This window comes from Cupressus sempervirens, chromosome 2, assembly GCF_028749045.1.
Source record: "Cupressus sempervirens isolate cs-2001-9-10 chromosome 2, ASM2874904v1, whole genome shotgun sequence".
In the NCBI taxonomy this organism is placed as follows: Eukaryota; Viridiplantae; Streptophyta; class Pinopsida; order Cupressales; family Cupressaceae; genus Cupressus; species Cupressus sempervirens.
Window position 1 is genome coordinate 438,892,925 of NC_143119.1, and position 27,270 is coordinate 438,920,194.

Sequence of the window (27,270 nt, forward strand, 5' to 3'; positions counted from 1 at the left end):
CAATTAGAACAAATGGAACCTTCAAATGAGGTTCTCTCCAAATCGGAAGAGATAGAAACTTATTTGACCAATGTAGAGCAGACAAATTGTAGACTCTTAAATTGGGCTATACAACCTTCAATGGTGACCTTGGTCCAACCCAGGTTTATAGAGTATACAGATAAATGGGTTGGCCTTGTGGTTGCTTCTTGTCTCAGTGAGATTATGCGAATAACATCTCACACAACAACCTACAATGATGTGGTGTTTAAGAAAGTTTTGCAGCTGATAGTAAAGAACTTGAAAGGTTTACAAGTTAAAGGAATTCCTACGAGGTAGGAACAAATTTCCTTGACATGTGAGGACACTAGTACACCCGATCCTATTTGTGAGAGTCGTAATAATGAAGAGGGGGCAAAAGAAATTCAGACCAGCACAAGGAAAAATGTAGATACGATGATTTCAACTGTGGATAAGGAACATACAAGTTTCTATGTTGGTGATTTGGAGGTTAGCCTTGACAAACATGTTGATAAGGCTAGTTGTACTCAAAGTAACAACATGTTGTTGCCTTTGTATGATGAACCATATGTTTCTTACACACATGATTTAAACTTCAATAAACAGTCCAAGATCACACCACAAGATGATAAGTTGTATCAACATAATAATAATGAGATGCATGCATTAAAGAACCAGTTGAAGGTTAGTGAAAACATGGTTGTGTCATCTTTGGTGCGTTATGACAGTATTCACAAGATGGTTGAGTATCTCTACAGGAAGACTCTAAGGGAAGTGGAAGGAGATTGGTTTGTTGCTGATTTGCAGGTAGTCAAAACAACTCTTGAAATTATGAAATCACATTATTTATGTTTGCTTTCCGACAAGGATTATAATCTTAAGGTTGCTGAATTATATGTTGATTAGTCAAATAAAGGAAGGAATGAGATAATGAAACTCAATAGGGAGCTTAAGTATACTCATGAGGCATTAGATGACATTCAAATTTATCTTCATGAAGCAAAAAAACAGGTTAGGATCACAAATCATTTTCAAAAGCATTAGGGCAAAAAGAGGTAGGAGTTTTTCCAAAAAGTAATTGGTGAACTTGATAGCATTCAATAGACTTATGATTTGGACAGCTGTCCCAAAAGACCAAGTACCAAATTTTTAGATCACATTCAGCTTATAGACAACCCAATTTTTGAAGTGGATGCTGATTGGACTTTCGATAATCCCCTTTTTAAGATAAACGAGGGCACTCTTTTTGATTGTCATGAAGAGGATGATTTGGACTTTAGAATATTGGATCTAGTTATAGTTCCTAGCGGTGAATCTTGGTCACAGGATTGGTGTGGTGAATTGACTATGTTTGCTCGTCCTTTAATCAGTCCAAATATGGTTCCCGATTTCAACGCATACAAGAGTTGGATGGATTACATACATCAGCCATTGAATAAATCTTAGAGTATTGATGAGAGTTATGTTTCAATCTTAGGGAGTGGTTTTTCAGCTTCATTCTTACTCATAGCACCTATGTACTTGGGGGTTCTCCAGATTGATGTCGACAATATGGTATTTGATGGGCCCATGGTGTTATTTTCATCTTTTGAGCAACTTGTTTCTTACATCATCTATTTAGGTTGGGTCGTTACCATCTATTGGGTTATACATAGCTCCTTGATACATTTCTACCTCATCATATCAGTTGGTCATGACAACAGGGTTTGGGATCCAGGTGTTGACTGTATGTATCTATGGTATTTTGACGATTTTGTTGTAGTTCTACTCACTTTGAGATTGGATGCAATTATGATCAGAATTGTACAGCCTATAGATGCAGTGATACTTCATAGATTAACATGGAATATAGGGATTTGGTTGATGGATGGGTTGCAGTTTGACACCTTGCTTCATAGTGTGGCCGGATTTGTTTTCAGATTGGGCTATAGAGCTACGTGCAGATTTATATGGGATCTTGGTATTGATTGCTTGAGGACAAGCAATCTTGAGGAGGGAAGATTTGTAATGTCCCCTTTTTGGGACATTAGAAAATTTAAAGACATATTCCTATAATATTAAAATTGACTTTGAGAGCGTGGACTCAAATTATAAAAGGTCAATTTAGTATTATAAAGTGGGCTAAAAATGACAAGGAGAGATAAGACGAAAAGCTACGAAGGGAGTCGAAGAGTTATAGCTTTGAGGATTAAAAGGCGAGAGACTCATTCATTTACCTATGCTTGGTTTATGATTCAGATTTCAGTTTCTCTCTTGCAAGAGTTATTTAGAAAGCTTTAACTTTCAGCCAGCATGAGGATGTAGCCCCTCGTGCCGGTAAACAGTGGATGCAAATCCATTGTCTGTGGAGACATCAAATCAAGTTTCTTGCGTGTGCTTACAGATTCTTTTCTTAGTGTTCCAAATCTAACTGTAAAACTGTGTTTAAGATTGGACTATTTGAATGCTGCTTATTGTATTGCTGATGTATAATGCAATCGATTAATTCAAGGTATTTTTTGAGAATTTATAGTTTATATTATTGGTTTTATAATGCAACTTCATATATTTATGTTCTGAATAATATTTTGAGAGAACCGAGTAAATATCTATTGAGGATATTTCAGATTTTCAACCCTTCGTAGGAATTCAGCAATGTCCACATGTCCAATCTCTGTATCCGAAACGTTATCTAAGGTAGAAGAAACCTGAGATGCAGTTGCATGTGCCAAATCCTTATCATATTGATACTTTATCTTTCCTTTTGACTTTGAAGACGGAGGCATGTCTTGTGCTGCAACATGAAAATTCCAAAGTGTGAACACATTATCAAAAGATATGGATATTGACTCCATGAGGATATTGGCAAAGATAGATATTGAGAAAAAATGAATGCAGGGTATGAATTAGATACTCATGGAAAGTATGCAATTAGTTGGATGTAATATGGAAATGTGGAGGACTAAAATGGGAATTAGGAAGTTGGATAGCATGTAAATGGGTATGTGTTTTCATGTAAATGCTTTTTGGAATGCATGCTATGTTCCTAGGAATGCATGCAAATGACAAAACTGATTTTGGTATTTAAAGAGTGACCTTCTACCAAAATAGGTTCTCTAGATGTAATTACATGTAAAGTGATTTATATGTAATCATGACGATGTAATTGTGCAATTAGGTTTGAAGGATGAGATTATATGTGAACACGTATGAAGGATGGAATTACATGTAACTGTGATGGAGAGTGAGATTACATGTAAATGCGGATGGAGAGTGAGATTACATGTAAATGCGCTCAATATTTAATTGCATATGAAAGGAATGGATGCAATGTGCTTTGGCATGTGTTGGTGAAATGGTGTGATGCACTTGCATGTAAAGTTGGAACTTGGAATGGTGAAGAATGATTGGGGATTCTTAGGAAAGAACCTTAAGCCTTTCGAAAAACAAAACAAAAACAAGCAACAAACAAGAACCAAGCACAAAACAACAACATATCTTTGGTTTTTGACTCAAACATGGAAAATACCAAGTTACTTTCCTATGCAAATTCGAAATTGAAATTTGGGGAAACTCCAAGCGCTTGAAAATGAAGGTCTTCATCTTATTTAAAGAGGATTTGCAAAATACATGACATATATTTGGACAAATGTACAAGAATGAACCAAAATATGCATTGAAATAGCAAAGAATGGAAAACTTTAATTTACTTGGTGATCAAAGAGCCAAAAATGGAAGATTAATAGGTTTGAAGAGTGCTTCTCCTCCAAATTGAAATCTTCAAACAACTTGTCAACTTTTCCTCACTTGCAAATGATGGATATTGATGAGCATTGAATGGACATTTTGGCATGGATATGCCAAAAACGTGGTCTTTTTCCTTCAATACATAAGTTGTTTTTACCAAAAACTCCAAGTAGGACCTGTTTTTGTCAAAAACGTGGTCTCGATCAGCCATTACATGGATCAGTTTTGCATTGAATGTCAAAAATATGACTTCTAGCAGCAATGGAATGCATCAATACCACAAAACGCCTTTTATAAATGCAAAAATGGGATCTCAAAATGCCCTTAGTCTGGGCGTTTAATTTTTTTCTAAAACGTGCCTTCAAATGGAAAGAAAAATGACCTTTTTTGCATGGAGATTCAATGCCTAAATCATGGATATGCATAGAAATGCAAAAATGCCCCTTAAGGAAGAGATTTCATGCCATGAAATGGGAAGATTTGGACTATTTTGGCAAAAACGTGTTCTTCAAGGGCACAAGCATGGATGTTTTGCTCTTGGATAACAAAAACATGGTCTCAAGATGCAAATGCATGTATTGGGAGTCCAAACACACTCTTAGAGAGGCATTACATGTTTTAAAATGCATCTATGTTGGTCTTTATGCAAAACACACTCTTGGAGTGCCTTTGCATATTTTAAATAACATGTAAAAGGCAAAATGTACTCTCCAAGCCTCATTGCATATCTTAAACCTTGCTTTTGGAGTCTAGTGCAAAAATGCACTCTCCAAGGCTCTTTGCATATTATAAAACCTGCATGTAAATGCCAATCCTTCATACGCACTCTCTCGGGATGAGATTACATAGTTTAAAAATATGCAATATGTAACATGGCTTTGACAATTTTCACTTTGGAAAGCCAAAATGTGGACTCAAGATGCAATTACATGGAAAAGAGGTTTTTATGCAAATGGGACTCTAGGAAGTCCATTACATGCATTATTAGTGCAAAACACACTCTTGGAGGTCCATTACATATTTACATGTAAATAGTATGAAAGTTGCCTTTACATAACTTAAATGATCAAATTAAGCACATGTTTACTTAATTTTTGAAGAAATATCAATTAATTGGGTCAAAAATAATATTTACACTAAATAGTTTAATTATTATGTGCAAATATCATTCAAAAGGTAATATTTACTTAGATGTTTTAAATTAAAACATAAAGTAACTCAGAAAGTAAATCAAACTATATAGTTAATAAAGCCATTTAAGTGAAAAGTTTAAAAAACAATTCAACATGAAAATATAACATAAAGTGCACTATAGTCACTTAAGTGATAAAGTAATTAAAAAACATAACGTAAAGTGAACTTATGTTATATTTTTCAACAGTGAATGTTAACATTAAAATATAACATGATATTTTAAAATATGCAATTGCATTTGGAGGTAACACTTTTTGGGCACCTAAATTGTCATATCTTTTGACTGCCAAGCCTAATTAAGCCCTAAGATATACCAAATCGAAGGGAAAACCGAAAGCAAGGGTTTGAGCAAAACTAAAAGACCAAAAACAAACAAATGCACACTCAAAAAGGACTTGACGAAAGCCTTCAGTAAAAATGAATCATTATATCAATTTGTTGATCAATGTCAGCCAATTAAATAATGAATCAACTCAGAGAAAAACAAAATTAAGTTGAAAAAATTTCGTACTATTACCTACATTTGGTGGTGACAAAATGCAAGACAACAAGATATACCTGCCATTCCTCTCCAAGGACCTAAATCCAATCTCCCAACTTCATTTCATGATTGATGGTCAAATTCATGAATCGATTTCAAATCCGATCATTCCTAGTTGCGAATAATGATCCAAGGAGAGCTCTAAGTGCCACCATTCCAATTCAAGGTGAAATTCCCAATCCAAAACATAATAAATGGTAGTGCTCATCCAAAACTTGATGAAAATCCCGATCTACTCTTATCTTGGTTTGATACAATATTCCATCACTACAAGTTATAGCCTATTCCATGAAATGATGTTGATTCTCCTTTTCAAAACCTAGTTTTTTGATCCATTATGCTAGATCATGTGTAGTCGTGATATTCATGATTTTTGATTGTTGGGGGGATCTATTGTTATAACTTAGTGTAATACTAGTATTGGGGTACGTTAGGACGCTAGGACGAGTTTTTAGGATGCGGGGAAAATGGACCTCATTTTTGGGATGGGAGGGACACGACTGGGTTACACCAATAATGGGAGGACGAGTGGGGAGGGTTGTTGTATAGTATACATATAGAACTTGAAATGTTAGTTATGAAATGATGTTTCATTAGAACATATCAAATTAAAATACTTGAACATAGCAAAATTGCAACATGAACTAGAACCATTGAACATTCAACATAGTAACATATTACATACACAATAGTAACATTCAAAAATCAAAAATCAAATAGAAATTCAAGTACCCATGCCATTAGCAGCTTGGTTGCAGAATGGTGAAGGTGGGGGTAGTTGGGTACTCAAGAACTTGGTGCGGCGATGTCTTGTGGATGGGTACTCCGAGGTCTGGGAGGGGGGTGCTTGTCCTTGTGTTACCCTATAATAATATAACGACAATTGGTTATGATGGAATTGAATTTTGGCGCTCTTGATTATACCAATAATGCTATGAATTTTTTGATCGATGTTTGTTGTGTCATGCTCTCATATAGATGTCCATGTGCAAATGTGGAAGATGCCTCTGAAGAGATTAAGAGTGCTGGTTGGTTGAAGACTTCTAAGATTGATGAAAGTTACAAGATCATTGGAATGAAGTATGACAAGGGAATTTCAACATTCCTACTCATAGGCGAATGTCGCCATGGAGAAAGCTCATGGAACAATCTTAGAATTTTTGGAATACAAAAGGAGTACTTGGAGAATATCAATAGAAGAATGAAAAATTTCAAGGAAGAATATTCAATATGTTCTTTATTGTAGAAATGGGTAATTTTCGAAAGTCAAATCAGATATGATATTGGAAAGTCCAATTATATTTTCTTGTATCTAGTCTTAGGAAGTGTGTCATTTATGTCCTGTGGTAGGTTAGTTACAACTATTTCATCTTCTAGTGGGAGTAGGTGAAAGATATATTTAAATATCTAGATGTTTCTAGAAGGTAAATTTGAGCCCTGGTGAGTTAATCTCTATCATTATCCTTAAAAGCGTTCTCTATTAAAGGCTTTGCCTTTCTCCTTTGTAAAGATAGTAGTTAGTGATCAAGTCAGCAGGTGTAGTTGCTGTAGTGATAGGAATTAATTGATAGATTTTGTTATAATCAACATTTGGAATTTAATGCAAGTGAAGCATTGAAGTTATGGCATCTTTCTTGTGTTTTTCTGATGTATGCATGGTTTCTATTATCTAATGTTAGTTTCAGTTGAATGATTTTAATGGTGAAATGTAAAGATATTTGATGTATTCCCAGTTCATAGCATTTGCATCTTGCTAATAAAAGTTACAGTGTGGTTAATCTGAACCCAATTGCAACAGTAGTTCAATTGTGAATGCATGTTTAAGTCGTGTCAGTATTGGGTATGTGAATGTATGTTTACGATCTGAAAATCCTTCGTTTTCCTTTGAAGATTGCATCATTTCTATGGTGTTCTGAGTTGTCTGATTAAGCTTATATTCAGTTTATGGGATCCATCTATCTATAACTTGTTCCATTTTTGTCATTGTTCTTAGGATTCTTAGACACCTTTTTAAACCCTTATCACTTTTACAATTTATTCTGAAGTTTTAGTATAATATTAAAGTGTTATTAAGGCTTTTGAAGATTTGAGAATGTGTGGACAGCTATAGAATCTGAAGTCCTATCATTATTTGACTTTCAAAGAATTTGAAGTCTTATCATTAGGAAAGTCTATAGGAGAAACCATATAGTGAGAAAGTTGCAGTCCAGGAACATTTGCTAAGTCCCTCTGTGATTACCAGCAATATCATATTATCTACTGAGTCTATCCGAGTGAAGTCAAGTCCTAACATTAAGAACCTTGAGGTTGGCTCATATGATCATATCCTATAGTACCTGAGATTTCCTTGTTTGAGAGAGGATATAATATACTCCGTATATTTCATTTTATGTTGGTGGCATGCAACACCGCCATATGGACAAAAGGAATTAAAGAGAACAAGTACATGTAAAAGATATAATTGTGTAAAGCTTTGTATTCACAAAATGAGTGTCATAAATAACATCTTGTGGCACAATTAAGAAGAGATCAAAATGCAAGATTGTAAGCATATGTATTGAAGATCAATAAGATGCCTCCAATACTGCCTGTGATAGTAAGGACACAAAAACAAAAGTCCTTAAATAGATTAAACGTTGATAGCACTGTAAACTGTTATTTATAACTAGGGTAATTTATTTCGCACTCTCTCAGCACTCATTTTAGTATCTCCCATTCCTCTATGCTTTAGAGGACCTTTATTGATTCAAATTAATGCTTAAGTTAATATAATGAATCCAGTTTTACTTTATTGCATCAACACTTTATTATTTGGGCCCTTAATTCTAAGTGTGCCCTTTAATTTATTATGAATCCTACCTCATTTCAAGACGTGTTTTCCTGCATCTAAGCATCATCTGTCTTTGCAAAAATGATTTTGGGGGCGTGTAGACCCAATTATCTTGTATCTTTAAAAATTCGGGCGATTTTTGTCTGGACAATGTTGGTTATGCCAACCTTTACTTGGACAACGTTGGTCGGAACAGCCTTGATCAGGGGCTTTTTCCTGAAATTTTAGGAACATAATATGGTCTTACCATTTCCAAAACTACCCTTGATGTGGAAATGTAATACTTCTCAATTGGCCAAATGTTGATTTCACTTTGAAATCCCTATATAAGGCCCCCTCAATTAACTTTAACATCTCATCTTAGCATCTCATCATCACAACATTTCAAGAGCAGATCTGATTCAAGGCAAGGCATCTTCAATTATTGTTTCTAATACGATTTTGTTATATTTTATCATTTTAATGCATCAATTAAATAAATTCCTTAACTTTTTGTGTTTCCTGATTTCAAATAATTTTTCGTTGGTAAATTAATATTATATCAATTGATGTGAGTAAATTTCAACATCTAATACACTCAGATTCAAGAAACTACTAAATTCATATTTTTAAACTTCTACGTGAATTAATATTATATCAGTTGATGTAAGTAAGTTTCAGAAACTAATACATTCAGATTCAAGACACTACTATTGATATGTTGATCCTAGAATATTTTCTTTCTTCATATAATAAGGAATTCGAGGGATGCAAACCACAAGAATTTTACAGATGGAAGAGTTGTTTGTACTTACACTTTCCAACTACTCAGCCTAGAAGTAAAGTATATTACAACTTAATAGAAAATGATAAAGAAAAAGGACTTTACGTGCATGCCCACATGTTATATGGTCATTTATGTCGAGATTAGAGGATCACTGCGAATGTAATTGTATTGCCTAATCGGTATGTGATCTGATTAGTATGCTGCAGTCCTGATCTGAAGAAATGTATTCATTTATTGATTTTGATGATTGTATCTCTTGATTAAATCCCTATTTATATTTGCTTCAATGGGATGTGACATAGATGGTCAAGTCTATTCAGAATAGGTCTCTTCATGAAGAGACATAATCATATATATTAAGAGATTTATTAAAGGATCTGATCCTAATCGGGTATGATTAGATTAAACTAATCATTAACAATCTTTGATCTGGATTAAGTTAATAGTCATAAACTCGATCCATATACTTGATCGATCATTAGTAAGAATACTATAATCGATCCAAGAGAATATATAATCTGAATGCTTCAGATTTCAGACTTAGTTTGATGTGGATAATTTGGTCAATTGCAAGGTTTATCTTGATGATAATGGCAAGGTTAATATTATTGTCTATGTATATGTGTGTGTATGCATGTATATCAATTCACATGGTGAATTGGTATACATACATGTACACACATATGCATACAGATGCCAGGTTTGGCCTTGAATTCTTATTGATGCTATCATATCTTTAACATTCCCTCTTAGCTAGGGAAGATAACTAAGTATGAATTGGTTTAGATATCACCTAACTTGTGATATCAAGGAGTATACAAAACATCAAGTCACATGAAATTCGTATATCCTAGTTATAGAATGTGCACCAACATCACATGGCATGATGTCTACCATAACATATCATGGCATGTCCACGGATATTACATCACATAATATCCACCATGATTATCTCATTAAGAACATTTTAATACACAACTAATATCATGTTAGCATGATATTCGTCATGATAGTGAACATCGTAAAGTCGTCACCTTACAATGTTAAATACAAGTGTATACTACCAGAAAGATCGTCACCTTCAAGTATGTACACAAGAGGCAGGCCCATACACATGAAATCAAAAGTTTACATGAAGTCAGTCACCACGAATATTGTCATTTGGTTTTGTCATGACATCCACCATGAACCATATCAGAGAATAAGGTTTTCACCTCAAACTTATCTCTCATAGACAAGAATGTATCGCTAGGGATTGCACTTGTAACTTCTTCTCTAGAAAGAAACATTAACCTTTTGACCTCCTTGTCAAGGTGACCAATAAAGTGTCAAAACTCCCTCTAAGTATGATATCAACTTTTCTGAACTCTTAGTACAAGGTTGTCTCTGATGATGTGTAGGACTTCCTCTAAGTATCGTTTTCTCCGGCCAACAAGTTGTGTCAAGCTTTCCTAGTTCAACAAGTATCTTGATAGCATAAGGCCTTCCAACCTACATGCATGAAACTTTATCCCATGAATCATAGTTCTTTAACTGCTATAGTTTTTGATCATTGGAGAATCCATCTCGACATGGTCTACTCCCTTTGAATCAATATGACCAATATCATCAAAAGTTTGGCTGAAGCATATCTTCTTTCTGCTCCTCTTTGTAGAATGTTGCCTTCAATGAAATGACAAATTACTTCAGAATTTGATAACGATTTTCTGACCTCCTCATCTAAGGTTCTATGTGGTGAATTTGTCAATCTCCCTCTTAAAGTTAATTCTTCCTCATTGAAGAATTGATGTGGCACCAACTCAACCTCAAAGCAATATGATGTGTCTTTATGGAATTTCACCATATGAATTATAGTCCTTTGCCTATTATAGTTTTCTAGTTTCTTTTCTCATATAGTAACAATCAAAGATGTACAGTCTCACAACCACCAACCATAATTACAAGAGCAAGTATTTCTCTATCCCTTTGAATCACAGCATCACTTGGAAAGGTATTCTTCCCTTTTACCACATTTGACTATAATTCATCTCACATTCCTTGAATGGTGTTACTCACTATTAGAACCTTAATACCTTAATGGATCCCTTGCTACAGATAATATGAGTTCAAATGTCTATTCTTTTGTACATGAGTTAACTCAGCATTAGAGTCACGAAAAATGATGACCCTTCCATTACCTGAATCGTAATCTGACTATAGCAATGATAGAAAAGAAAATACACTCAATTGGTAAATCTACTGTCCTTGGAATAACTGTACGAATATCTGAGTGCCCTTGGTCCTTATTGGTAACAAAATTCTTCACACAAACAAGAATCCTACTAGGACCATCCACACCTCTAGGTATAGTGATAAGCATATGTGCACCATAGTAATGGACTTTGACCATTTGCGAGCAACGTGATTGAGACCAAGATTAAGCTCATAAAAGATCAAATGCTCATGTGCCTCTGTAAAGAGTTCAAAACTTCTACATCTTAGTCTAGTGATTACTTTAGATGACACCATATAGTCATCGACTTCCATTATTGATTATGAAGTTGGTAATATGTCTTGATTGATTCTTGAGAATCTCTTGTATTTCTTAAACAAATCACTTCAGCTCATGACAATTCATGATCCTAGTATGACTGATGTTTGATCCCTTTTTCTTAATCTCAGTTATCCAGAGGTTGACTCATCACAAATTCAAGGAGAATTATATATCACTATTAGTATTTACAACTATCTGTCTGTATACTTTACTTCCACCCTTCATGATATTTATATATTAATTGTGGACTGTTATTAACTATCGGTGCTCATATCCTTTTCTGTGTTGACACTAGCAATCATTGTATAGGCATCAATTATCAACAATATACTTCAATATATTGACATCAATCATCAATAGCGATTATTAACACTATACTTTTGATAAGTGATTATCATAAATACAACTTAACTAAGTGATTGTTAGTGATATTCTTTCGAGTATCGATATTTGTCAGTTGGATATATATATATATATATATCCTTCACCAAGAAGTCAGTGCCATACATCTTTATGGTGATGATTTATGTGCTTCGGTGCACATCTCCTTAGACATTTGCATCCTAGAGACAATATCCTTATTCCTATGTATCTGCAATGACCTTTGTCCATTCCTAACCCTGTGACATCTCTGACCTCTAACATCAGTGCTATCTCCCTATCAACCAGTAATCATGTGAATTGATCAATGTACAAGTTGAAGAATGCACTTGCCACTGAGATTCCTCTTACACAATGATGTGCCTTTTCATCAGCAACACAACTAGAGTTATGACCACGACAATATCCGAGCCCATCTTTGCAGTTTCCGATGTGGTAGTAGATGTGATTGTTATCTTCACAGTGATCATGTTCCTCACATGAGAGAGTATCACAGGGTTGATGAAGGATGCTTCCCTTAATGCCACATCACACAACAAAAACAAAGAAACAACACAAATTGAGATAACAAAATATGGGCTTCTTATTATTGTTGCAAATGCGGAATTATAGAATTACAATATGCAAACCCACATGGGCGCCTTCCTTACAATAGTCTGTAAGTCAGAGCTGCGACTATCACCCAAGAACTGCCTTAGGCAACCTACAGGCCTTCCTTATATAGGCACTTTTTATCGCTCGAGAAGGTTCTAGACATCAAGCCCTAACCCTTGAGGTTGACCAACCTCATATTATATCATTTCATTACACTATTACATAGGATTGACTGAAGACAATTTACAAATTCCATTTTCGGACGGGTCCACTTCTGGAGACCATGACTAGAAAACCATTCACCCGATGGGCTATTGTAACCCCATTCTAGAATCCTCAGCTAGCAATCTATGACATCCTATAGTGTAAGCGTCCAGTAACCAAGGTTTCACCTCGTTTCAAAGCCATTTAGGCCTTCATCACTGGACATGAAGTTTGGATAGCCAAAGTTCATACCGAATTTCTGCAATAACTACACTAATACATATGATATGATAATGAAACTCATTTGGCAGGATGCTATGTCTAAGATGAACCTCCACATATGAGATTAGAACAATCTAAGCACATAATATCAACTTACTAAAATTAGCAAGCTCCCTCAAAGAGAAACTCTGCATAGGAATAATCGTTATTGAATACACAAAATTGGAAATACAAAGATTTTGGGTGATGCAAGAATGCCCTTACACCCAGGATGCTCCTGCATCAAACACCCGAGGTAATTTGAGAAGTGACTTTGTCACATCTTAGGTAGTCAGAGGAAAACCAAGACAATCAACCTTCTCTTGTGCTAGCCATGACGAATCCTCCATTGACCTCCCTTTCCATTTGACCAAATACTCTTCATATGTTCTATTCCTTGTGCTTTTTCCCACATGAATGTCCAATATCTCCTCAATCTCCTTTGTGACTGAAGTAGATGCTGGAATACTCCACTATGCTTTTGCAACTTCAACATCACCTCCTTCATAATATTCTATCAAATCTGAAATGTTAAACACTGGTGAAATATTCAGTTCAACAAGCAACTCTACTTCATAGGCATTTCTAGAATTATGCCTTTTCACTATCTTGCACGGTTCAAACTTATTCATTTTCAGCTTATTATATGTACCCACTAGAAATCTCTCCTTCCTCAAATGAACCATGACTTCATCTCCAATCTCAAATTCCTTATACCTCCTTTTCACATCTGCCTTAGCCTTATACTATATATTTATCTGTGTAAAGTGCTTCCTCATCTCCTCATGGATGTTCTTCAAATGTTTAGCAAAATCTTCTGCTTCAGCACTACTTATTTGTCCTTTTTCCAACTGCCTCAATTCAGATGCATTTTTGGGACAGCTTCCATATACAATCTGGAATGGTGATTTACCAGTACTCCTGTCGACAAAATTATTGTATGCAAATTCTATTTGTGGTAAGATCAGATCCCAACCTTTTGGCTTATCTCCAACCAAACATCTTAGCAAATTCCCCAAACTCCAATTCACAATTTTTGTTTGTCTATCAATTTGTGGATGATGTGATGAACTGAACTTCAAGTCTGTCTTCAATTTCTTCCACAATCTACGCCAGAAATACCCAACAAACTTGGTATCTCGATCAAAAACTATGCTCTTTGGAAGACCATGTAGTCTCATCACTTCTTCAAAAACAACTCCACCACATGAACAACATCAGTAGTCTTCTTGCACGAGATGAAATGTGCTATCTTTGAAAATCTGTCAACCACCACAAATATCGAATCATGCCCCCGTTGTGTCCTTGGTAAACCAAGAATGAAATGCATGCGGACATCTTTCCATGGCTTCTAAGGTGTAGGCAATGGCTGATATGATCCCGTATTTTGCTTTACTCCTTTTTCCATCTAACATGCTCTACAACTTTGCACAAAATTTTTCACATCTTGCTGCAATTGTGGCCAATCATAATTCTCAACAACCAAAGCAATGGTTTTATCTCTACCAATGTGTCCAACTAGCCCTCCACTATGCTTCTCCTTAATGAGATTCTCTCTCATAGAACTTCTAGGAATGCTCAATTGACTTCTCTTGGACAACATAACATTTTGGATTATGAAATCCAACCACTTTGTCCTATCAAGTGTAACAGGTTCTATACAACCTTTCCAAGCCTCACCAAAATTAGGATCCTCCGTCTACAAACTCTTGAGTTCCTTGAACCCAATCACCTCAATTTGCATTTTTGTCAGCAAAAATTGTCTTCTACTAAGAGCATCTGCAACTCTTTGGACTTCCCACTCCCGTGTTTCAAAACAAATGTCTAACTCTACAAAGACTTAACCCACTTAAAATGCCTTTCATTCAATTTTTCTTGAAATATTGCAAAGCTTGATGAGTATACAAAACAAACTCCTTCGAAAGAAGATAGTGTCTCCACTTCTTCAATGCCTAAACCATAGCATAAAATTCATGATCATAAACATAATACTTTCTTTTGGCATCATTCAATTTCTCACTAAAATAAGCAACAGGTCTACCTTCTTGGCTCAAATAACTTCTACTGCAATACCATTAGCATCACAGTCTATTTGAAACACCTTATTAAAATCTAGAGGATCTGATTTTAGGATCTAGACGATAATTGCCAAGTGAAATTGCATAAAGGTGTACAAATATCTAATGCGTTCAGAATAACTGAAAGGACATTAAAATTTAGAAATAACAGGAATAATAAAGAGATCGAATTACAACACATAGCAAGAGATAGAGAAGAGAGCCACTATGTCTCTGGGTCTAGCTCAACTGAGTGACCAATCTTTTAATAATGCTCCAAATGCATTACAATCGCTAGACAGAGCCTCCTAGATACAACCTTACAATGTTCTGTAGCCCATCCACAAAGTCGTGATAGAAAATCCCTACTCAAATCACCTCACATAAAGGCTCTCAAAGCCACAAAGTTGATTAACAAAGAACAAGAGAAGGGCTTTGCTACAAAAGGAGAGCATTAATACAACATAGATTCAATATTCCCTTTTGCAAGAAATCCTCTCATAAGACTTCTTTTACAAGCAAAAAGAATACTCTTCAATCCTTCTCACAAGAGAAAATTCTCTTCCATTCTCCCTCTCACCAAAGAAAATGCTCTCACCAATTCTCTTCTTTCTAAACCCGAATGCCTTACACAGACCTCCTAACCCCCCTTTTATACAAAAGAATTAGTCAAAAATGGGTTGTAATCATTAATTACAAAATAATCCCTTTCAACTAATTCAATCTTTGTAATAACCCCTTCTCCATTTTATGGATTTGGTCTTATCCGATTTTTAGGGTTTAGTTTTATCCATATATCCATAAATAACCAAGGATAGGCAGGATGCGATAAGGATAAATAGAAGTTATCTAGAAAATAGCTCCAATGCTATAAATAGTGTAGTGGTAATGAGAAACTTTTTTTGAGGCGATGGTCAAAGGTTCAAATCTCTTTGGGCAATTAGTAATGGATAAAAGCAATTTCTCTTCCATTAATCGAAAATGTAATGTGTGGTGCAGCGGGGAATGTGGGCCGCTTCAAACTTGAGGTCTTGGGTTCGAAACTTGTCAATGGAATTTTGTTACAATCATGAGGCTGATCCTTCCAAGGTGCCACGTGGTGCCATTTGATGGGTGCCACGTGGCACTTCCTTGTTCGTCACCCAAGTGCCACCTGTCCAAATGTGATTGGACCAAGTCAAATGCCATGTCTTAGGGTGTTTGGTGTACTTGTCTGCCATGTGTCAGCCACTGACTGGTTGAAGATGCCACATCACCCACTTAGCCATGTCAACATGCTGATGTCATCAATCAACTTTGATCAACTAACCCAACTTTGACCTATCATATCTTTTGCATACAAGATCCAATTTTGACAAAACAAATATCGTTGGAATTGTCTCAAAGAGGCCTTTTCAGTGACACTAAATTTGACCATTTTTCAAAAGGTCAAATTTTTACCTTTTTGAAGGCTTCAGTAGTTAGTTTGACTAGCTATAACTTTGGCACATGGACTCTATTTTTGTCCATTCAAGTTGCATTGGAATCAAGATTTCAAACACTTTGCAGTGGTATTGATTCTTGGAGAAATGAAGATAGTTCATTTTTTAGTGAAAGATCCACCTAGATCACTGGATGTGCTAAAACAAGATGCTCTGTAACTTTTTCTTTCAACTTTCAATAGATTAAAGCTATTATTTGCTCCTACTACCCACTTAAATTCTTTCCCCTCATTATTTCATTCAAGGGTCCAAAAATACTACTAAAACCTTTGATAAACTATCTGTAAAAACTAGCTAGTCCATGAAAAGATCTTACCTCAATTGCACTCCTTGGAGTAGGCCATTCGAGGATAGCCTTCACTTTCTCAGGGTCCATTTTCAGGCCTTCTGCTGATACTACAAATCCCAAGTACACCAACTCCTTCACGAAACCACTTTTCTTCAAATTTATCAGAAACTTTTTCTCCAACTTATCAAACACCTTACGGATGTGCATCAAATTCCTCCTCCAATGTCTTACTAAAGATCAAAATAGCATTTAGGTAAACAATGACTAACTTACACAAAAACTCCTTTAGTACCTCATTCATGAGCCTCATGAAAGTGCTCGATGCATTGGTTAGACCAAAAGGCATGACTAACCACTTGTACATTTCTTCCCTTGTCTTGAAGATAGTCTTCCACTCATCTCCTTCTTTGATGCGAATCTGATGGTACCCACTCTTCAGATCTATCTTTTTGAAATACACAGCTCCACTCAAACAGTCCATAATATCATCCATCCATAGCAATGGAAATTTGTACTTGATTGTATAGCTCGAGAATTTGTACACATCCTCCACTCTTTATTCTTCTTAGGTGCTAATACTATTGGTACAACACATGGACTCAGACTTTCTCGAATCAACCCCTTTTGCAACACCTCATGAACTTGTCAGTTCCACTCTTCACTTTTTGCTTGTGTCATTTTGTGCACTGTTGTGTTTGGCAAATGGCTCCTAGAATCAAGTCCATCTAGTGACTGGTCTTCCTTACTGGGGGCAATCCATTAGGTACATTATTTGATACAATATCTAGAAACTCTTCCAACAAATCTGCAACTTCTGCAGGTACCTCTTCTTCTTCTTTACCATCTTTTGGAATTACAATAAAACACATATGCTCATGCCTCATACCCTCAAGAAATTTTTTTACATCAACAAAACATACCCTAGCAACACTACATACCTTTTCATTTGTATCTTTCAATGGCTTCAGCTTATGTTTCACTCCATCCTTTGTTAGAGTGTAGGTATTTGCACGCCCATCATGTACAACATGCTTGTCAAATTGCCACGACCTAGCCAACAACATATGACATATGTCCATAGGTATGATATCACAAAGCAGCTCATCCTGGTAGCTTCCAATCTTTAACTTCACTAGGCACTGCTCATTGTCCATGACCTTGTGGTCATCCTGCACCCAGGCAGTATAGTATATGGGCGCGGGTGTTTCTGCCTCTTGAGCTTTAACTTTGTGACTATCTTTTCTGACACTAGATTGTCACTACTTCCACCATGAATGATCACATCACAACACTTATCTTCACATTTGCACCTTGTGCAAAACAATTTCATTTGATCAGGTTCATTCTCACCACTCAGCAAGACTCCTCTGTTTACTAGGACTTCTCTTTCAACATCTTCAGAATGTAAGGATTTTGCATCTTCATCAACATGCACAACTCTACCCTGGCCTTAAGTTCTTCTATCAATCCTTCCTGGGTGCTGAGGACACATAAATGCCCTATGCCCTTCTCTCCACAGTGAAAGAAGGTTTCACAAAAACCTCCCCTACCAGATCAGATTCTTGCCCTCTTCCTCTTCCTCTCTGATCTCTATTATTTTGATCATGGAAACAATTGTTTACCGTATGATTCTGATTGCTATTGCTAGCCTTTGTTTACCGTATGGGGTAAACAGTTTATTAATGCATACAGACAATAGACAAGAACATGTAACATAGCAGTACTCCTTTTATTATTCGCATATATGCCGAAGAGATTACATAGTGCTGTTAATGATGATTACAACCATGATCCAAAGTTGTACATATATCATTCCGAAGGGGTGACTCAACCCCGTTAGCTATTTTATAACTTCACTGACAACATGCTAATCTACCCATCAGCTATTTTGTAATTTTACCAACAACATAATCCCTCCCAAAAAGAAAAGTTGTCTGTGGACGACAATTACAAAACTCAAAAAATGAAAATTGCACAACTAATTACATCAATACACAGATACTAGGCAGGGGGATGGGTCCTTGGCGTGGTAGGTGTCCGTGCCCTCAGTTCACTCAACTCAGCTCGTAGCTTGTAGACTTGCTCCTTTCGAACTTTCAATTTGGCTTCCGCTTCCATCTGAAGCTCCAAAGCTGACTGCATCATCCTAGCAATCTCTCCCAATTCCTTTTCTTTCTCATCTGCTAGCTTCTCTTTCTCTACTGCCAATTGTTGTAACTAACTCTGTTTTTCTTAGCAAGGCTGCCCTCTCGGATTCCCAGGCCACCCTCTTTGTGGCTAACCCGACAACTGACTCCTCCCAAGCCCTTTCAATTGTTGATTGATCTGCCTGGCTCCTCCGAAGGGTGTAATATGCCTCCGTGTATATCTTCTCAATCTCCTGAGTCAATGTCTCTATCTAGCTCCCCAAGCCCGAACTCCCCGTGGCGGCCCAATCCTGACACATTTTTGTAGTTTCCACGCTTGGCCAACCTCTATCCTCAAAGAAAACTGTAAAGGCAGTCGGGCATCCTGATCTCATAAAAGATACCACTCCCTCCAGCTCCTTTACCACAATGATCCAAAGTCCATTTCAGATGGTGTACATATACCGTTCTGGAGGGGTGACTCAACCATCGCGCCCATTCGGAAATAATTAATTCTACTCATCGGCTACATAATCATTACCGACTACATGCTAATCTACCTGTCGACTATCTTATAATTTTATCGGCAACAACCTTATCCTTCTTTTGATCATCATTTCAGCCTCCATAAGACCGTCTGCTAGATCTTTCACAACGACCTCTACTACTATTTTTGTTATCAAACTTTTTATTCAACTTTTCCTCAACTCTTAGGGCAGACTGGTCACCGTCCTCAATACTGGTCATTTGAACCATTTTCAACTCCTCTTGAATGCTTGGCCTCAACCCTTTAAGATAACAAACAACTTTCTTCTTATCAGCGTCCGCATGGTTGGTTCTAATGAGAACTCGGTAGAATTGTTTGGTATACTCTTGAATAGATCTTCCTGCTTGTTTTAACCCTTGCATTTTCTTCAATAGATCAAGTTCATAATCCACGAGAATGAATTGTCGCTTCAATTTATCTATCATCCGATCCCATTTGGTTATTTTATCTTTTCCTCTCCTATTTCACTCCAATTGAATTTCCTACCACCAGATCTTCGTGTGACCCTTTAGTGTGGCCTTCGCAAATTTGATCCTATCTAGATCTTCAATCTCCTCATACTCAAAGTATTCTTCTCATTCATTCAATTGATCAATTCCTCCAGGTTAAGATTTCCCAAAAATGCGGAAACCTCAAATTTAGGTAGTTTTCCAAGCTTGGAAACGACCCTAAAAATATTTTCTTCTCGTGTGTTCAAAACTTCCTCATCTCCCTGATCAATCTACCCTTCTTCTCTTTCATCCTCATTCCCATCTCTTATGGTGAGATTCATCCCTCTATGCATCTATTCTTGCAATGCTTGCATTTTCCTTAGGAGGGCTCAAATCTTAGGTGTAACACCTCTGACACCAGCTCTCATTGTGGAGGCATTTTTCGCGCTTCTGCTGAAACCCTAGTGCAAATTGCATCACAATCAATGATTTGTCCACATGTTCAGCCCAAACCATGGTCTTGGTGCAAATTGCCTCCTAATCGATGATTTGTTTACACACTCAGGAACTCCCGCTTTGATACCACTGACGAAGGCTTTGATACCACTTGGTGAAGGGTGCTTCCCTTAATACCACATCATGCAACAAAAATAGAGAAACAACACAAATTGAGAGAACCAAATATGAGTTTATTATTGCCGCAAATGCAGAATTACAGAATTACAATATGCAACCCACATGGGCATCTTCCTCACAACAGTCTGCAAGACAGAGTTGTGACTATCACCCAGAACTGCCCTAGGCAACTTACGAGCCTTCCTTATATAGGCACTTTTTACCGCCTGAGAAGGTTCTAGACACTGTCCTAACCCTAGAGGCTGACCAACCTCATATTATATCATTTCATTACACTTTATTACATAGGATTGACTCAAGACAATTTAAAAATTACATTTTCTGATGGGTCCACTTTTGGAGACCTTAACTAGCAAACTGTTGATCCAATGGCCTATTATAACCCCATTCCGGAATCCTCGGCTAGTGATCTACATTGGCTGCTTGCACAAGCGTCCATCAACTGAAGTTTCGCCTCGTTTTGGAGCCATTTAGGCCTTCTTTGCTGGACTTGAAGTTTGGATAGCCAAAATTCATACGGAAAATCTGCAATAACTGCACTAATACATATGATATGACAATGAAACTCATCTGGTAGGCTGATATGTCTAAGATGAACCTCCATATATAAGATAAAAACAATTTGAGCACATAATATCAACTTATTAAAATTAGCAAGCTCCCTCAAATAGCAACTTCGCACAGGAATAGCCCTTATTAAAAACACAAAACTAGAAAACTGTAAATAGAAATATTTTTGGGTGATGCAAGATTGCCCTTACACTCAAGATGCTCCTGCATCAAGGGGTTAGAGGGGTCATGCCTACGTGCAGAGCAATATCCTTGCCCCCCATCACATGTTTTAATCTAGTAGTTAGACATCCTTATATTTGTAATAGGCATCATCTATGTCGCATTGAATGTTATCACAGGGTTCAAGGTAGCTGTAATAACCCAGTGTCTCACCATCACACAATCCAGATATAACTACATATTTATTTTTGCTGTAAATAAGTTTATGCCTACTCTCAGTACTTTTCCAGTGACTCTACTTCCGATTTGATCCCCCTCATGACTTATGATGAGTTGTCCTTCGTCCGCAGATATTTATTGTCACCTATGATGAGCTGGCTGGCAGTGTTTGAAACCTGTGTTATTCTGTTATGCGTTCTTCCTCTGCCTGATTTTAGTGTGTGTACTCATCATATATTTTATTAACTTGGCGTATTTAAAGAATTGACACTCATTTCCCATGGCATATCATTGCCTAAATTCCTGATGTACTAAAAGCTCTTTTGACAGTCCTATCTCCAGGTTTTGCAGATACTTCCAAGACAAAATCTTCAGGAATTATGCACAGGCGATAGTAGTACATGGATACTTTCATGTTATCAGTTATAGGAGTTTTGACAAATTTCTACGAGGTATATCCAGTCCCGTAGAGAATCCTCTTTTCAGTATAATATACTTTATCTCTGCCATGGACATAATTTCAATCTGTTATGCTTATTTGAGCCTTTCTAAATCTAAGAGAACTACAGTATCAAAGTCCTCATTTTTATGACTATATTCTCCATTTTATATGCAATCATATGCAAGGATATGAAGCTCTCCCGAATCTGATGGTGTAACACTCCAAAAACCTGGATTCCTATCTCGATTATTTTGTTTCCTTTCTACATTATTCTTTATTTTACATTTGTAGTCTAGCTCTGATATGATGTTGAGATTAGAGGATCGCTGAAAATGTAATTGTACTGCCTAATCGGTATGTGATCTGATTATTGTACTACAGTCCCGATCTGGAGATGTATTCATTTATTGATTTCGATGATTATATGTCTTGATTAGATCCCTAATTATTCTCGCTCCAAGAGATATGACATAGAAGCTCAAGTCTATTCACAACAAGTCTCTTCATGAAGAAACACGATCATGTATATTAAGAGTTTTATTAAAGGACCCGATCCTAATCAGGTATGATTACATTAAACCAATCATTAACAACCTTCAATCTGGATTAAATTATGGTCATAAATTCAATCCATATACTTGATCGATTTTTAGTAAGACCATTATATTCAATCCCAGAGAATATATAATCTGAATGCTTCAGACTTCAGACTTAGTTTGATATGGATGATTTGGTCAATTGCAAGGATTGTCTTGATGATAATGGCAAGGTTAATATTACTGTCTATGTATGTGTGTGTGTATGCATGTATATCAGTTCACATGGTGGATTGGTATACATACATGTACACACATATGCATACAGATGCCAGGTTTGTCCTTGAATTCTGACATAGCTAAAAAGTAAAGGTGCAAAGGAAAGAGACTCTCAAGTTTGATAGGTTTCATACTTGGTTTTATCTGATTACTGTCAGGTCTAATATTTAATTGAGCAAAATTAAGTATACAATCACATTGACCTTTTCTAAAACAGTACTTTCTCATTTGAAATTCTAAATTCCTGGTTTATTATATTTTTCAGGGAGCAAGAACTTTTAAAGAAAAGACTAGTTTTGGAAGATGACTTCTCATGGAAAATATTACCTTCTCTTTCAATCCATGAAGAAAGTGCCAGGGAGAACAGATTGCATTACATTGGAGGGGTTGATCTGAGTTTCTCTAAGGATGATCCATCCATTGCATGTGGTGCATTTGTGGTGGTGGATCTAGACACTTTGTGTGTTGTTTATGAAGATTTTGATGTTGTCCGTTTAACCATGCCTTATATTCCTGGATTTCTTGCATTCAGAGAGGTAGTCAATCTCTTTCTAAAAAAAAGGCACTCTAATAGTATATGGTTCTCTGTTTTAATTTTTACAAAATGAATATTAGTAATTTTTTTTCTCTCTATTCTCTTCCTTGAGGTTAGGTATTTATCTGATTTTTGTGACCACATGTTTTAGAAAATTTGTTGTCAATTTTAATATTTGTTGTGGTTCATGAAAACACATAGTACTTATAAATAAATCTGTAAATGTCAACACCTTGTTATCTTGTTACAATTATTGTGCTTATAGTTATGGGATAAGTTTTCACTCACAATAAAGCTTCTTAGTAAATTCATAAAATGTTGTACAGAAAGTTATTCAACAGCTCCAGCTCTTCTTTGTTCAGGTTATTCCTTCCTTGATGGAAGAAATGAGCTGATTTAATCTTTTTCTTATGAACTTTTGTTAAGGCCTCCTGTAACAGGATCATGAAACTGTCTTTAAGAATTTCCTTTACAGCTGAAACCTGCAACAAAATCATAAGAAGGCTTTGTTAATTTTGGAACTCAGCAAGATGTCTCCTTTTGTCCTGGAAGACCTCTTCATTTCTCTTCTTCCAAGCAAACCAGAAAATTTTATCTGTAAGCACAAGTCAAAACTGAAAGATCCCCTTCAATGTCTGGTCCAATTGTTTCTGATTTGTATGGTTGGCTAATTGAAGTTAATGTTTGCTTGCAAGGTTTTAGTTTTGGATTTCAATGCCAGATGATAGTTGGATATTTAATCTGGAACATATGCAAAGAAATAATACTATTAAACCCCAAATGAAATGAATATGAGGGTCTGATACAGAAATCTGAGTTCTGATCTATTAAGAGTAGTCAATAACAATTTCATTTCAAGTCTGGGAAAACAATACCTGACAAGAAAAACATACCCGAAAATTCCATGCACAACTTATTGGCAATTTTGTTGATAGCATCAAGTGTAATTACAAATGAAATTAGACATGTTCAATCACTCTCAACAAGAACATGAAACCCCTGCTATCAAACCGACAACACTGAATTTCTGATCTGTCCTTAAATATAAACCCTAGCAGCTCAGCTGTTGTAGGCTGATTTAATCCATGCTAGAGCTTTCTATAACCACTGAGAGGACTGTTAGAAGGTCCGAAATGGCCTGAGATAGATTTGAAGCAACTGAAACTCACTTTTATCTTCAATAATGATGCATGTGACGAAGCTATCCCAGAAAAGTAGACTGAGGATGGATTCTGATATGTAACTCTTGTGGAAATGACTGAAAATTGCCGCCAAACACAGCTGCCAGGTGCTGGTGACAATAATAATGAACTAGAATAATAATTTAATAACTTCCATTCAAAACCTAGTTGTCATACCAGTATAAGCATATAGAAATCTGTCTGAAAGTGACTCAATGATGCTCGAATATAAATTTCAGAAAGAGTCTCCCCAATGGTGAACTGGGTTGTCGTCCAAATCACTATCCTTCAAGAGTTTTCATCATTAGAGAATATAATCTGCTGTGGAAACCAACTTGCTGATGTAAAAAAATGAATGATAGAGTGATGAAATGACTACCCTCCAAGTTACTTTATACTTTCAAAACCTGAATTTGATTTAGGGTTTCCCTCCCATTAATTTAATTCTCTACTAAATATTTTGTTTGGTTTTTTAATCAAATTATTCCCTCCTCCTGGCTAAGTAAACCTTGTACTTATGCTCCCCGCTTATTAGTTTAAGTTGTTTTTAAAATAACTTATATTATGTGCCCTACCCAACGTAGCCTATGGTGGCTCCCATTATTATAATATTAAAATACTATATTAAGAGAGCACTTTATTGAGTTATTCAATTAATTGAAATTATTTAAGTTATAACTTTAATAATCCAAATTTATTGCTGGATTCACCACCTAAACTCCCATACTGAGAACTACATGCAGTCACTGACCCAAGGTTGATGACTGGATGTGGCCGTACAACTAATAATCTCTTCCTAAAAAGTAGGGATCCTACTTAAAAATAGCGGATGGTCTCTGATCAACAAGAAATGCTCATAAGGCTCCCTTGCTACACTCCATGGGTTTTTGAATGGTCAGCAAGTCACGGGGCAGTCAAACATTAAAAAATAGTAACCTCTCTAAAAAATAGGAGCTGGATCTCTTAATATAATAATATATATATATATATATATATGAAATATTAATATAATATAAATAAATAATTAAATAATATGTAACATGGTTACAAAGTGTAATGTCCCTGTTACTGGAGATGGTGTTAAATAAAACCTGCAAAATAATCGTTAGAATCAGAATACTAATAAATCTAATTATGATATTCTACCCTCTATCCTAACCCAACCTTAAGGACGTCTCCAAATCGGGCTTTCTAACTCTTAACTATTTTGTTGTCTTTTGTATAGTGCACCCTCTATGATTCTTGGATGAGACATCCTATATCCAAGAGCAATCACATATGCATATGTTGACATCTTCAAAATATTCCGGCACATGGAGATTCAATACTAATCCTAATCATGTTAGTCAGATGAAGATATTAGCAATCTCGCATACTGGTATGATAGGGATTCCATCAATCTTCATGGTGTCAGTCTAACATACTGACATGATAGAATTTACGGTCAATTATTTCTCCTCATACGGTACTATGTCGACCATATGATAAATCATAAAGAATATGTTTGCATCATTCATATGTTAGTACAATTTCATTATATTTATATATACAAGTAACAAAAATATTCATATTAATAAAAAAACATATCAATAACAAAATATTCATATTAATAACAAATTTTACCTTTTTACCTTTCTGTAATGGGTCCACATCCTTGTCATATCAATACTTGTTTAATTTACTTCTTCCCGCGGTTGCTGTTTTCAATTGTTTTTTATTTGTTTCTTATCCCATGCTACGTTCTTCCCTACTCACTTATATGAGTGGATCCAACATAATGTAACCCTTCCACAAGTCTTTCTACCTTTTAAACTCCCACTTGTTTAGCGGTGATGTAATTGCTTGATTTTTAATACATATTCATTATTATTTAATATTTGTTTAAGTATTTTATTATTGTTACCAATGCATCATTCAATATTTATTTGTTTTGATATTTGAATTAATTAATTAATAGAGTTTATTCAATTGTTGTTCTAGATAATAAACATCAATTATTCTTTTAATAATTAACATTATTCATCCCTTTATTCAATAACAATATGCATTACATTCTTATCTTAGTTGAGGTTTATTGCAGTGGGGACATTACAGTGGTATTAGAGCATAATTCTGCCATCTTGAGGAATTTTGTTGGTTCACAAAAACCTGTCAGCACATCCTGGAACTATGACCAAACAATTAGCCCAAGAGCTGAGAGTGAGAAGCTTCATAGACAAATGAAAAGTTTGAAAGAACCAATGAAAATTTTGAAAAATCTAACAAAATATTACTTGAAGCTATATGAAAACTAAGCAATAATAATTATAGTGAAAGACCCAACCCTAATCTAATGAGGGATTCTCATTCTGATCATGAAGAAAATGAATCCTCATCACCAAGTTCAGTACCTCAAATGAGGAACCGGTCATAGAAGAAGAAAACACTACAAATAGAGTGGAAGAATTGCACAAATGTATGCAAATATGGGCCCAAACATCTAACAGATTATTCGCTTTAAGAGATACTACAAAACCAAAACCGTGACAAAATAGAAAGAAAAATCATACTGACAAAAATCTTTACAGAAAAACCAGATATCACTGCCATGTTTTGATGGGCCAGGGGAGGAAACCACTCAATCACATTATAAACAATTAGATACTTATCTATCCTTTAGACCCATGACCGAAAAAGGTGTCATTAAGTTCTCCATACTCCACCTAAGAGGGTCAGCCCACAAATGGTGACACGATGGTTTCACTTCCCT

General features: G+C 35.8%; 1 protein-coding gene across 5 annotated transcripts in view; it reads left to right on the forward strand.

Annotated features, from left to right (window-relative positions):
- Positions 1 to 27,270, forward strand: part of LOC149572961 (endonuclease V family protein) — a 179,935-nt gene that overhangs the window by 26,567 nt on the left and 126,098 nt on the right. For all 5 annotated transcript variants that reach the window (XM_089814091.1, XM_089814090.1, XM_089814093.1 and 2 more), the window contains exon 3: positions 23,071 to 23,341. In XM_089814091.1, the coding sequence (XP_089670217.1) occupies positions 23,071 to 23,341 (271 nt within the window). The remainder of the gene's footprint in view (positions 1 to 23,070; positions 23,342 to 27,270) is intronic.